The sequence below is a fragment of the Coenobita brevimanus genome, chromosome 97 (genome assembly GCF_032717465.1).
Source record: "Coenobita brevimanus isolate Jiangsu-jjx chromosome 97, ASM3271746v2, whole genome shotgun sequence".
NCBI classification, from domain to species: domain Eukaryota; kingdom Metazoa; phylum Arthropoda; class Malacostraca; order Decapoda; family Coenobitidae; genus Coenobita; species Coenobita brevimanus.
In genome coordinates this window covers 8,391,156-8,406,170 of record NC_137050.1, presented here as the reverse complement: position 1 = coordinate 8,406,170, position 15,015 = coordinate 8,391,156, and the positions used below count along the sequence as shown (strand labels likewise).

Below are 15,015 nucleotides of genomic sequence, written 5' to 3'. Positions count from 1 at the left end.
TTTTTTTTTTTTTTTTAATCATAACAGGAAGGAAAAACAAATGAATAAAAAAATAATCCATACACCAGATTACTGGTGTCCTCCATTCATGATATATCTGTAACAGTTGGACTTGAACAGCTATAGGTTGAAGTTTGGAGGGAAACAGCTCTGGGAAAGTGAGTTCCAGAGAGATACGGTTCAGGGAATGAAAGAATTCTGATAGGCAGAAGTTCTGCAATATGGCTGAGTGACATTCCAGTCATGAGCACTACTAGATGCCCGTGTAGCACAAGGGAAGGCATGGAGAGGTGGCACAATGGACGCAATTTCGTCTGAGCATTTGCCATAAAAATATCTGTAAAATAATGCAAGGAAGGCAACATTCCTTCTTACTTGTAGGGGAGGTAGTTTATTTATAATAGCAGGGTTATTAATAATTCCAACAGCTTTGTTCTGAATTTTGTCTAGTTGTTTTAATGCAGCCTCTCCACATCCATTCCACATGGTTGAGCAATATTCAAGCTGAGAGCACACATGACTCTTATAAATTATGGCTAACTGCTCGTCAGTGAAGAAGTTACAGACTCTGTACAATAATCCAGGTTTCTTTTGAGGCGGTTTTAGCAAGTGATCTGACATGAGAGGTCCAGCTGAGGGCATTGTTAAGTGAGACGCCGAAAATTTCTATACTTTTGGAGATGGAATATTAGTAGGATTGAAGGTACTGTATGAATCTGGCAATATCTGTCTATTAGTAAATTGTATATATTTGGTTTTACTAGCATTAAGTGAGACAAGGTTGTTATGTCCCCATTCATTGATCATAGATAAGTCTTGATTTATGGAGATGGCTGTACTGAGTTGAGAGAGATATTAGACTTTGTATATGGGTGTCTGAGTGTGAATGAACTATGAAGTGTTGAATCATCTGCATATGAATGGATGGGATTGTGGGTGACAGATAAGAGATCATTAATATGAACTAGGAACAGGGTTGGCGCCAGAACTGATCCCTGTGGCACGCTGGCGTTAATTGAGTGGAAATTGGAATATGCATCATCGAATTTTACCCTTATTTTTCTGTTGCTGAGATACGAGGAAAGCAGAGGAACAAAAGATGTTAGTCCATAGCAAGTGAGTTTGGACAACAGGAAACAGTGCCATACTGTGTCGAAAGCTTTAGAAATGTCAGGGGCTACTGCATGAGTTCTCCATGTAGGTCGATTGATTGATGGATGGTATGAGTCAGGAGACTGAGTATGTGGATCTTTCATGGTGAAAACCGTATTGTCTATCAATAATTAAGTTGTTGGATTCAAGATGTTTAACTGTTAATTAAAATTTCAAATACTTTAAAGATGTGACAGCTATTGGTCTGTAATCAGAGGGGTCAGAGGAACTTCCTTTCTTTGGAATTGGGTGGATATTGGATTCTTCCCATGAATTAGGGAATGAAGAAGTACATATGCATTGTCTGAATAATATAGCTAGAACAGAGGCAAGTTCTGGGGAACACTTTTTCAAAACAATTGGAGGAGCTTTGTTGGTAGGTTAATTGTCTAAGATGAATTTTACATATCTTGTCTGTATTTTAAGTGGAACAATTTTGGGACGTTCTGGCTGACTTCCTCTATGGTAGAATTTCTGGCAAATGTACTGGCAGTGATATCTGCTTTCCCACGCGGGTCATTTGTAATGTTGTCATCTGAAGATTTTAGTGGGGGAGAGTTATTATTGAAAGAATTGAGAGTTGACAAAAATATTCAATTGTCAGTAGGGTTGTTAAGTAGTTTTGATGCTTGATTATGAAGAAGGTTTGATTTAGCGAGATTTATTACAGCTTTTGCATGGTTTCTAGCAATTTTGAATTGAGAGTGTGATTCAGTTTCCTTCCTTCAGTAATAGTAGTTTATTTTCACTCCCTGCATTCACTTTCTCGTTCTGTAAACTAGCGCAGAGAGCGAAGCTTTCACTTTCACTTTCATTACTCCAAGTATTTGTACTCATATTCTTATATTACTGATTATTTACATTTCTGTTTGCATTTTTTATTTCATTTACATTATTTACATTTCTGTTTTATTTACACTATGTTATGCACTGTCACTTGCAGTAACTCATAAAACTATTTTCCACTGTTCAATTATATTTACATCCATTGCTCTCACTTGCTATTTACACATTATTTATATTTCCACCTGCACTGTTTGAGAACTGCTTCAGGCTGTGGTAATCAAAAAAGCAGGGTACACAGAGGGGAACCAGGCACTCAGCACACTGCCAAGAGGTGCATTTGTGCTCAGGTGTGCATCTGGTGGTATGTGCACACACCTGGCACCTGCAGATTGCAGCCTTCCTCTTTGTTATGGCAGGCATTTGCACCAGTCTGTGCCAATCTATGTACGCCCTCTGCTCAAGTCTGTCAGGAAGTCTAACAGAATGGCACCTTGGAGCTGTTGCTGTCACCCTACCATACCTCTCAAGCAGCTGCTGAACACAAGTCCTGGGTGAACAACCTCAGGGAGAATGACTTTGGTGGCTTTACCTTCATCTTGTATGGGATGAAGGCGTTTAGCATCATCATGTCAGTGAGATGCAGAAACATTTTCCTGTATCACCTAGTGTTCTTCTTGAGGCAGTCGATCTCTCCAATCATCATGTCGGACTTGTCCACCAGCAGCATGTTGATATTACAGTCAGTGACAGCATCAGGTTTCATAACAGATTCGCCTGTCCTACAATCAACCTTCCCACTGTCTTGGAGTTCCCTCTTGTGTACGGTGTTGAGCATGTGCACAACCCTCTTGTCATGCCACCATATTGCCAGTATCTTCTCAGACTTGCATAGGGTGCACTTCTCCCTGCTGCGAAGTTCCTGCCTCGGGGAATTTGGGGAAGTGGGCACGATTACTCTTGACAGTGCCACAGGAGCTGATGCCGTGCTCTGAAAGGTATTTAGCAAGTTTTGGTGCTGTATAATAGTTGTCAGTATACAGCACATGATTCCCACCAAAATACTTTTCAAGCAGCACTTTCACTACACAGCCTGAGAAGCCAAGGGGGTGTGTTATGTCCAGATTGACAGTGCTGGCTGAATAGATGAAGAAGTCAAGGATGTACCCCGTCTTACAGTCACACAGTACAAAGAACTTGATTCTATACCGATGATGTTTGCTTGGAATGTACTGTATAAACTTCAGACATCCTCTGAACAGAACCAAGGATTCATCTATGACAACCTTCTGAAATGGGTGGAAGAATGACATACATTTAGCCTTCATTCTGTTCAGAATCTCCCAGATCTTCCAGAATGGGTCAGTTTGGGAAGGTACATCGTTGTTGGTGGAAGTGCAGGTTTCCCATGATGTTATGGAAGCGATCTCTGGCCATGTACTTATTGAAGGTGGGTGAGGGTAGTAAAGGGTCCATGGACCAGTAATCTTCCAACTCATGCTTCCTTGAATGGGACATGAGAAGCATGAGGGCGAAGAACACATACAGTTCCTGCACTCCAAGCGTGGTCCACTGTTGCATTTTTGCTGCACCTGCACCACTTGCAGCACGTTGTGACTCGTACCTGTTGGTCGCATCACATATGTGCAGCATGACTTCGTCATCAAGCAAGGCCAAAAGGTAGTCCACACACTCAGCATCCTTGTCAAGAGTGAAGGCAGGCTGTATCCCAGAGGAACCCTCATTGAAGTGGAGTTGTTCCGGGACAAAATCAGAGCCCTCCGTCCACGCGAAGGCGTCCAGGTGTCCCTCTCGTGGCGGTGTAGGCTGGGTGAGGGTGGCTGTGAGGCAGACTGGACCATTTCAAAGTCACTCCAACTGACCCTAGGTTGCTGTGTTCCACTAGCAGCCCTTACTCTAGAAGCTAGTCTACTTTTACGACGAGTATGGGATTTACCTCGTCCCCTACGGCCTGCCTTCACTGCAAGTGCTGATGGAGACTCCGACGACAAAGACTCAGGAGAAATTTTAGCTGAAGAGGTGGAAGATATTAGTGAAGTGGAGCTGGGAGAGCGGGGAGGTGATTTACCTCGGGACTCATGGTGGGCTGGGTCACACGGGGCCATTGTTCCAGGGCTGTCCTGCCTCCTCTTCACTCCCTTCCCAAATTCCTTCCCTTGCTGCACTAAGGGCTCCTTTCCCTTGGAGCCAGGACGAACTTGGAACACTGAAGCACTCATACTGGTGGTTTCTGTTACCATTTCCTCCCCAGGCTCATCAAACAATTCACCCGAAAGATCAAAGTCACTATCCATCATTCTCATCGATAAATCAGCCAGTTCACGTTCAACAGCAGAGTCACTTAGCCCTTTACCCCTTCTCACATGAGGTTTAGTAGGGGTAGATGTCACAGGGCCCTTTACAGTGGATGCAGAAGCGGCAGAAATGGAGGGGCGCGAATCTGACATGGTTTCACCTCGAAAGACAACAGTAAACTGAATCCTGGCGTATATGGGCAGGCAAGGGTTGACAATGTCAGTGTGGTGACAGCTGCTAGTTTATATTCTATGAAATGATTGGCAGGAAATCTAGACAATACATAATTAGGTAGTTCCGGGTGAATGTAAATATCACTTAGGCATCTCCCTTCCTTTCTTATATACATTTTTTATTATGAGAATAGGTCATACGACATTTCAAGGAGAAATAAGCAGGGAAAATTAGCGAACGAGTGCACGTGGGGTGTTGCCAGGTGATAATTAGCCAATTCCAGGTGTATGGCACTTTCAGTTACCTTTTTTCTTTTTTATATATGCAGTACAGTATTCTTTTGTACAAGAATAGGGCATAGGGCTCATTTCAGTGGATGAAATCAGTGGAAAAATCCAGTCATAATCTGCGTGGCGCGGCTGGGCAGGCGGGAGGACAGGGTAATGGAGGGGAGGTTAGGAGGGGAGTCAAGAATGGGGAAAAAATGGCTAAATTGTCAACAATGGATGGAGTACAGATGACATTAGCAGCAATGACTATTGTTGGACACTGGCAGTACTGACAGATGATACGCTTGAAAGCCCGGGCGAATTCAAAATAACACAGAATCATAAAAGTGACGCCCCGTGGTATGATCCCTTGCTCCTGAGCGTCACGAAAGTGACGCCCCGCAGTTAAAGGGTTAAAGAAGGCATTATATGATAGTAATGTGATCACCATTCAAACATATGGAAGTGAAACTTAGATCAGTTGAAAGGACACATGTCAAGAGTGTTGAAATGGAAATGAGCGATTTGAGAAGATCATGTAGAGCTACATGGAGAGACAGAGAACTGAGGAAGTTATGAAGTATTGTGATATGGATATATCCATCCATCCATCCATCATCCAATCCTACATTGCCCCATGTGGAGTGTAGGAGCCCGGGGCTAGGCAGTTGGTCCCGACATTTAAGATGAGAGTGACCAGCCTCACTCATCCCTGAGTGGCATTACACGAGCAATCAACCCCAACCATCCCTTGGATATAAATCCTCACTGGCTCAATCCAATTGGAGTGCAATAATTACCTACTAAACCACCAGGCGCCAAAATTTGGTTATATGGTTACCACCCAGCATAGTAAATGGTTTCCTGGTGTTCAGGAAACCATTTGGCTTGTCACTCAGTGTAGAGTCACCCACAGGCAGAAGGAAGAGGAAAGAATGAAGGAAAGAAAGACAGAAGAGGATGGAAGGAAAGATGGATGGAGGAGAGGAAAGGGCAGACACCCAACAGCAGCACGACATCGAGTGAGTGGATGGTGAGCGCCCCTACCCACCACTACTGTACAGAAAATCTCAGGTGAAGAACATTGAGATGGTTCAGCTGTATGGAGAGAACAGAGAACATGAGATTGACTAGGAGGGAGTAATGTATGTAAGTGAGGTGGAGGGAGAGGGGTGAGGGGGAAATCAAGGATAAAGGGGAGGTATGCAGTGGAAAGGTTTATGAATCAGGGTGTTTTGAGTTGGAGGGTGGGCAGCCTGATGGCAAATGACAGGATGATGCATTTTGTGGCCATCTTCTTTAGGATGAAAAGATTTCTTTTTCTGAGTGGGTAAATAGATAGATAAATAGATCTATCTATCTATCTATTGCCAGACGTCTTAATCCCATACGGGGTGGCCACAAACAAATCCCCACCACGTCACCCTGTACCCCGTCATTTCACTGCCCTGCTCCCAATTCACACCTCCCTCTCTCATATACCTCTCCACTCCATCCCTTCATCTCATCCTTGGTCTCCCCTCCCTTTCTCCCCCTCCACCTCACTTACATACACTCTCCTTGTCAGTCTCTCACTCTCCATCCTCTCCACATGGCCAGACCACCTCATTGTGTTTCTCGTAATGCTTCTATCACATCCATATCCATGCCACAACGCTCCTTCACATCATTTGTCATTCTGTATCTCCACGTGACTCCACAGGCTCCTCGCAGGCTCCTCGCAAATAACTCATTTCCACAGCTCGCACTCTTGACTTGTGTCCCTCTAACAACGTCCAAGCTTCATTTCCATATGTTAGAGTTGGTATCACAATACTGTCATGTAGTAACTTTTTCACTTCCATGCTCATTTCCCTGTTTCGTATCACTGCTTTCAAGGAACCAGCAACCTTTCTTCCTTGTTGTACCCTTTCAAGCACTTCACCCTCCAAACTTCCATCCTTACTCATCACACTGCCCAGGTACTTAAACATACTTACATTTTCCATTTCTTCATCATCCAACCTCACAGTTCATTCACTGGCTTCACTTCTTTCAAAGACCATAACTTTACTCTTCCCTACATTCACCTTTAGATTCCACTTCTTACACACTGTCCCAGACTCATCCACCAAACCTTGCAGCTCCCCTTCGTCTTCACAACACGGTATCATCTACAAACAGTACAGGGAGTTTCCAAACAATGCCCTCTCTCATTAGGGCCACTCCAGCATCCGCTGCCCTTCCTTGTATCTCTTTTATTACCCCATCCATGTACAGATTGAACAACCATGGAGACATAACACATTCCTGTTTCAACCCAACCTTCAAATAGAAAAATTCACTCAGCTCACTATCCACACGCACTGCAGCCTTAGCACCCTCGTACATACTCATCACAGCATTCAACAACTTCCCATCTTCTCCATATATTCTTAATACTTTCCACACTCCTTGTCAATCCACTCCTTCATGTGCTTTCTCCAAATCCATGAAGGCCGCATATGACTTCTTTCCCTTCTCTAGAAACTTTTCCACTAAAGATTTAAGAATGAATATCTGATCTACACAACCTCTTTCCTTCCTAAAACCTCCCTGTTCTTCTCCAACTAATTCCTCTGTTCTTTCCCTAACCCTGTCAATAAGTATCCTACCATATACTCTTCCTATTACATTAAGAAGACAAATGCCCCTATGATTGCCACATGGTTCTTTTTCCTCTTTCTCTTTGTAAAAGGGAATAATTATGCCTGACTTCCAGCCTCTGGGATGCTACCTTCCTCCCAGGCCAATCTGCACATTTCACATCCATGCTACTACTATCTGTCCCCCATGCTTCAGCATTTCACCACACACTCCATGAATTCCTGGGAATTCCCCATTTTGACTTTCTTCATTGTTTCCACAACTTCCATCCTACTGATTTCTTCCTGTCTTCTCACCTCCCTCCTCCTCCTAACGATTCCCCTGCCACTTATACTTGCATTACTTTCATTCTGTATGTTCAACAATTCCTTAAAATAATCTCTTTATCTGCTCACCTTTTCTCCCTTCTCCACTAGTAATCTACCATTCTAACTTCATTGCCACCCTGTCTAACTCTCTTTACCTCATTCCAGAACAGTTTCTTACATTCTTTCTACTTTACACTCAAATTCCTTCCAAATTCCTTATCCACTCTCTTCTTACTCTCTCTTACTAATCTTTTCACCTCTCTCTTCCTTTCTACATATACCATAACTCTCTCTTCCGTCTGTCAACTTCTTCCACGCCCCTATTTCTCATCCATTCATTATGTTCTTTCTTCTTTTGTGCCACAGCCTGTCTCACCTCTTCATTTCACCATGCTGTTCCTTTGACCCCCTTCCGTCTTCTCTTCACCCCACACACCACCTCACATGCTGCACATATTTCTTCTGTGAATATCTTACACACACCTTCCACGTCCCCCATCTTCTCCATTTCATATTTACCCAGTCGTTCCTCCACTTCTCTCTTATATTCTGCCTTTTTCTCATCCTCTTGTAACCTTTCCACTCTCCTTGCATCTTCTCCTTCCTCCTGTCCTTCCATTCTTCTATCTCTCCATTTTACTTGGACCTTGATTCCGACCACTACTTGGTGGTGGTCAGAAAGTCCACTCCCCCAACCTCTATATGCTCTTGCATCCATTACACATCTTCGCATCCTTTCATCCACACACATATAATCAGTCATTGCCTTCGTTTCATTCAGTTCACCGCCCGCCCTTCTCATCACTTGCCATGTATACCTGTGGATCATTTTGTGCCTGAAGAGGGTATTGGCTATCACTAACCCCCTCCTGGCACAAATGTCCACTAAAGCACTGCCAATCTCATCTCTCTCAGCAGGCACGCCCCACTCACCAACTACTCCATCCACCTTCAAATTCCCTACTTTTACCATTCATATCACCAATCAAGAACATTCTCTCATTCCTTTCAAATTTTTCCATGCACACTTCCACATTTGTCCAGAACTCTTCTCTCACTCTGCTTGCACGATCTTGCATTGGCACACACACGCACACAGTCGCCCACATTTGTAGTCCAACTTTCAATCTTACCCACACAATCCTTGAGGCCACTGATCCATACTCTCTTATATTTTCCTTCCATCTGTTACTCACAACAATACACAGACCTTCTTTTGCCCTCTCATTCTCACCTACTCCTACACATATACCCGATCCATACTCCCTTTCTCTCACACTCTCTCTTCTTCATTTAGTTTCAGTTAATCCACATACATCCACTTTTGCACCATCAAGTACCTGGACAATCTCTCTCTCTTTCGCCTCATCGTTTGCACTCCTTACATTCCACGTCGCCATCCGTATCATGTCCTTTGCTCGGTCCTTGGTCGTCACCTTTTGGTCAGTCCTTGTCCGAGGCTTCTTGTTCGTATTTTTAGTTAGTTGTTTTCCGGGAAGGGGCACTAACCCTCTGCCAACCCACTTGCTGGTGCATAGGGAACACGTGTCAATTTATGATTATTGCCTTTGGTGGTAGGGGTGTCTCTACGGATATGTTATGGTCAGGTATCATTTTACTAGTTTAGGCTGGTTGTTGTTGTGTCCTCTTGTGTACGAGTTTTTTTTGTGCCATTTATTCTTGCAGTCAGCTTCCTGAGTTAAAAATGGGAAACTGGCTTTTAAAAGTACTCTTGTTAGCTCATATGGAATTCATTGGAAGTTAATATCTGTAAGTTCCTCTTCTGTCTATCTATCTATCTATCTATTGCCAGACGCTTCAATCCCGTTTGGGGTGGCCACAAACAAATCGCCTCCAAGTCGCCCTGTCCCCCGCCATTTCACTGCCCTGCTCCCAACTCACACCCCCCTCTCTCATATACCTCTCCACCCCATCCCTCCATCTCATCCTCGGCCTCCCCCTCCCTCTTCCCCCCTCCACCTCACTCACATACACTTTCTTCATCAGTCTTTCACCCTCCATCTTCTCCACATGGCCAAACCACCTCAGTGTGTTCCTCATAACGCTTCCTATCACATCCACATCCACACCACAACACTCCTTTATATCCTCATTCGTCAGCCTGTCTCTCCATGTGACTCCACAGGCTCCTCTTAAATAACTCATTTCCACTGCTCTCACTCTTGACTTGTGTCCTTCCAACAATGTCCAAGCTTCACTTCCTTACGTTAGAGTTAGTATCACAATACTGTCATGTAGTAACTTTTTCACTTCCATGCTCACTTCCCTGTTTCTTATCACTACTTTCAAAGAACCAGCAACCTTTCTTCCCTGCTGTACCCTTTCAAGCACTTCACCCTCCAAACCTCCATCCTTACTCATCACACTACCCACGTACGTAAACGTACTCGCATTTTCCAATTCCTCACCATCCAACCTCGCTGTACATTCACTAACTTCACCTCTCTCAAAGACCATCACTTTACTCTTCCCTACATTCACCTTTAGATTCCGTTTCTTACACACTCTCTCCAACTCATCCACCAAGCCTTCCAGCTCCCCTTCGTCTTCACTCAACAACACAGTATCATCTGCAAACAACAGTACAGGGAGTTTCCAAACACTATCCTCTCTCACCAGGGCCACTCCAGCATCCACTGCCCTACCTTGTACCTCTTTTATTACCCCATCCATGTACAGATTGAACAACCATGGAGACATGACACATCCCTGTTTCAAACCAACTTTCAAAGAGAAAAATTCACTTAGTTCACCATCCACACGCACTGCAGCCTTTGCACCATCGTACATCCTCTTCACAGCATTCAACAACTTCCCATCTACTCCATATATTCTTAACACTTTCCACAATCCTAGTCTATCCACCCTGTCATATGCTTTCTCCAAATCCATGAAAGCCGCATACAACTTCTTTCCCTTCTCTAGAAACTTTTTCACTAAAGATCTTCAGCCAACAAATTTCCTTGTTTCTATTAACTGAGTTTCCTTTGATAATATCTGGTCACCATGTGCAGTTGACTATGCTTGGAGGTTGTTGATTCACATTTGATTACTAAGTGATTACATACACTTATTAGTGGTACCAACAGAATGTGAAAGCTAGGCTATGTAAATAAATTGGATGAAATAAGGATTCCCAATAGGATCCTTCAGTAGCCTGCTGGGATTTGAGCATTCAACTCTGTAAGTTCTAGAAGTTTTTACCTGTATCAATTCTTGTTTTTTAATGTTCTTTTAAAATGGAGGAGGGATACAGTGTTACAGTATTTTGTAGCTTGATCAAGATATGCAGTGTCCTTGAGAAAAGTGCTTTAATTTATGACATTTTTATAATGTTTAATATCCTCTATGGGGGTAGGGGGGTTTTCAAGAATACTCCCCCAGTATCCCTGCTTGTCGTAAAAGGCGACTAAAAGGGTTGGCGGAGGGTTAGTGCCCCTCCCCGGAAAACAACTAACTAAAAAAACAAACAAGAAGCCTCGGACAAGGACTGACCAAACGTTGACGACCCAGGACCGGACAAAGGACTTGGTAATGTGTACATGGAATGTAAGAGGAGCGAATGATGAGGTGAAAGAGAGAGAGATTGTCCAGGTGCTTGAGGATGCGAAAGTGGATGTATGTGGAATAACGGAAACAAAATGGAGAGGAGAAAGTGTGAGAGAATGGGAGTATGGATGGGGTATATGTGCAGGAGTAGATGAGAATGAGAGGGCAAAGGAAGGAGTGTGTATAGTTGTGAGTAAAAGATGGAAGAAGAGCATAAGACAGTATGGATCAGTTGGGTCAAGGATTGTGTGGGTAAAGTTGAAAGTTGGAATACAAATGTGGGCGATTGTGTGTGTGTATGCGCCAACGCAAGATCGTGTTAGAAGAGTGAGAGAAGAGTTCTGGACAAATGTGGAAGTGTGCATGGAAAAGTTTGGAAAGAGTGAGAGAGTGTTTTTGATTGGTGATATGAATGGTAAAGTTGGTAATGTGAAGGTGGATGGAATAGTTGGTGAGTGGGGTGTGCCTGCTGAGATAGATGAGAATGGGAGTGCGCTAGTGGACATTTGTGCTGGGAGGGGGTTGGTAATAGCCAATACCCTCTTCAGGCATAAAATGATCCACAGGTATACATGGCGAGTGATGAGAAGGGTGGGTGGTGAACTGAATGAAAGGAAGGCAATGATTGATTATGTGTGTGTGGATGAAAGGATGCGAAGATGTGTAAAGGATGCAAGAGTGTATAGAGGTTGGGGGAGTGGACTTTCTGACCACTACTTGGTGGTGGCCAGAATTAGGTTGCAAGTAAGATGGAGGAATAGAAGAAGGGAAAGACGAGAGGAAGGAGTAGTTGCAAGGAGAGTGGAAAGGTTACAAGAGGATGAGAAAAAGGCAGAGTATAAGAGAGAAGTGGAGGAACGATTGGGCAAATATGAATTGGAGCAGATGGGAGACGTGGAAGGTGTGTGTAAGATATTTACAGAAGAAATATGTGCAGCATGTGATGTGGTGTGTGGAAGGAAGAGAAGACGTAGGGGGTGCAAGGAACAGCGTGGTGGACTGAAGAGGTGAAACAGGCTGTGGCACAAAAGAAGAAAGCATACAATGAATGGATGAGAAATAGGGGCGTGGAAGAAGTTGAGAGGCGGAAGAGAGAGTTATATGTGGAAAGGAAGAGAGAGGTGAAAAGATTAGTAAGAGAGAGTAAGAAGAGAGTGGATGAGGAATTTGGAAGGAATTTGAGTGTAAAGTGGAGGGACTGTAAGAAAATGTCCTGGAGAGAAGTGAAAAGAGTAAGACAGGGTGGAAGTGAAGTTAGCAGGGGAGTGAAAGATAAAAATGGTAGATTACTAGTGGAGAAGGGAGAAAAAGTGAGCAGATGGAGAGAACACTTTAAGGAATTGTTGAACGTGGAGGATGGAAGTAATGCGAGTATAAGTGGCTGGGGAATGGCTGGGAGAAGGAGGGAGGTGAGAAGACAGGAAGAAATCAGTAGGATGGAAGTTGTGGAAGCAATGAAGAAAGTTAAATCGGGGAAAGCCCCAGGAATTGATGGAGTGTGTGGTGAAATGCTGAAGCATGGGGGAGAGATAGTAGTAGAATGGATGTGGAAGATGTGCAGATTGGCCTGGGAGGAAGGTAGAGTCCCGGAGGATTGGAAGTCAGGTATAATTATTCCCTTGTACAAAGGAAAAGGGGAAAAAGAAGTGTGTGGTAATCATAGGGGCATTTGTCTTCTTAGTATAATAGGAAAAGTGTATGGTAGGTTACTTATAGACAGAGTTAGAGAAAGAACAGAGAAATTAGTTGGAGAAGAACAGGGAGGCTTTAGGAAGGGAAGAGGTTGTGTAGATCAGATATTCATTCTTAGATCTTTAGTGGAAAAGTTTCTAGAGAAGGGAAAGAAGTTGTATGCGGCTTTCATGGATTTGGAGAAAGCATATGACAGGGTGGATAGACAAGGATTGTGGAAAGTGTTAAGAATATATGGAGTAGATGGGAAGTTGTTGAATGCTGTGAAGAGTATGTACGATGGTGCGAAGGCTGCAGTGCGTGTGGATGGTGAACTAAGTGAATTTTTCTCTGTGTAAGTTGGTTTGAAACAGGGATGTGTCATGTCTCCATGGTTGTTCAATCTGTACATGGATGGGGTAATAAAAGAGGTACAAGGTAGGGTAGTGGATGTTGGAGTGGCCCTGGTGAGAGAGGATAGTGTTTGGAAACTCCCTGTACTGTTGTTTGCAGATGATACTGTGTTGTTGAGTGAAGACGAAGGGGAGCTGCAAGGCTTGGTGGATGAGTTTGAGAGAGTGTGTAAGAAACGGAACCTAAAGGTGAATGTAGGGAAGAGTAAAGTGATGGTCTTTGAGAGAGGTGAAGTCAGTGAATGTACAGCGAGGTTGGATGGTGAGGAATTGGAAAATGTGAGTACGTTTAAGTATGTGGGTAGTGTGATGAGTAAGGATGGAGGTTTGGAGGGTGAAGTGCTTGAAAGGGTACAGCAGGGAAGAAAGGTTGCTGGTTCCTTAAAAGCAGTGATAAGAAACAGGGAAGTGAGCATGGAAGTAAAAAAGTTACTACATGACAGTATTGTGATACCAACTCTAACGTACGGAAGTGAAGCTTGGACATTGTTGGAAGGACACAAGTCAAGAGTGAGAGCAGTGGAAATGAGTTATTTAAGAGGAGCCTGTGGAGTCACGTGGAGAGACAGGCTGACGAATGAGGATATAAAGGAGCGTTGTGGTGTTGATGTGGATGTGATAGGAAGCGTTGTGAGGAACACACTGAGGTGGTTTGGCCATGTGGAGAGGATGGAGGGTGAAAGATTGACGAAGAGAGTGTATGTGAGTGAGGTGGAGGGTGGAAGAGGGAGGGGGAGACCGAGGATGAGATGGAGGGATGGGGTGGAGAGGTATATGAGAGAGGGGGGTGTGAGTTGGGAGCAGGGCAGTGAAATGGCGGGGGACAGGGCGACTTGGAGGCGATTTGTTTGTGGCCACCCCAAACGGGATTGAGGCGTCTGGCAATAGATAGATAGATCCTCTATGATCTCATGATGTAGGAAATTGAAGGTCACTTAGTTTTATTCTCATCTTTTTCACATCTCAAGGCAGGGAACCATGTACCAGATGATGTTGTGTCCTCGACCATCCAGTTGATCTCTGAGACGCGGGGAGAACAGGCCTATGCGGTGGGAGAACTCTGGCGTCATCTGTCACATGCCCAGCTTGAATACCAGCCTGTCATTCAGGTGGCAACATGGTGCATAGGGGAATTTGGAGATCTTCTTCTCAATGGTACAGTACCTACATTTTATCTCTCAGTCTTAACAATACTATTCACGTGAGTTTGATAATTACCGTATTTCCCACCATACAATATAATTAACACCAGCTTATAATGTAAAACAATTAACTCTAAGCCATTGGCCACCCCGTCTGGGATACATGGCGTCTGGCAATGAATGATTTTTTTTTTATAATGTGCACCCTTCATTTGGCAAAGGATATTTCATTTTGTTTTGTCTCATTTATAAAGGCTTCAGCATGCTTGCATGTGTCAGCCTTCATCACCTAAAGGCGACTCCTCATGCTGCTCAGTATCTGGCAGCCTCCCTCTTCAGTCCCTTATCCCTGAGGTCACATTCTGTGACTTTTTCCCCAAGCTTTTTTCAGTCTGCCTGTTGCAACCCTATCCCCAACATTAACACTTCTCACTGGCTGCACCCAGTTATCACCCCCCATCCTCTCCACCTGCCCAAACTATCTCAATCTACCTCTCCTCATCACAGCGCCATTACACTCCAGTCCCATCCTTCCTCTTAACTCCTCCATCGTAAACCTAGCACCCTCAGGCTTTGCATTCAAGAATGCACT

The 15,015-nt window shown here is 44.0% G+C and overlaps 1 protein-coding gene across 1 annotated transcript in view; it reads left to right on the top strand.

The window, feature by feature from the left end:
• AP-1gamma (adaptor protein complex 1, gamma subunit) overlaps positions 1–15,015 on the top strand; it is a 205,882-nt gene that overhangs the window by 119,282 nt on the left and 71,585 nt on the right. The window contains exon 11 of the mRNA XM_080283472.1: positions 14,250–14,436. Within this exon, the coding sequence (XP_080139598.1) occupies positions 14,250–14,436 (187 nt within the window). The remainder of the gene's footprint in view (positions 1–14,249; positions 14,437–15,015) is intronic.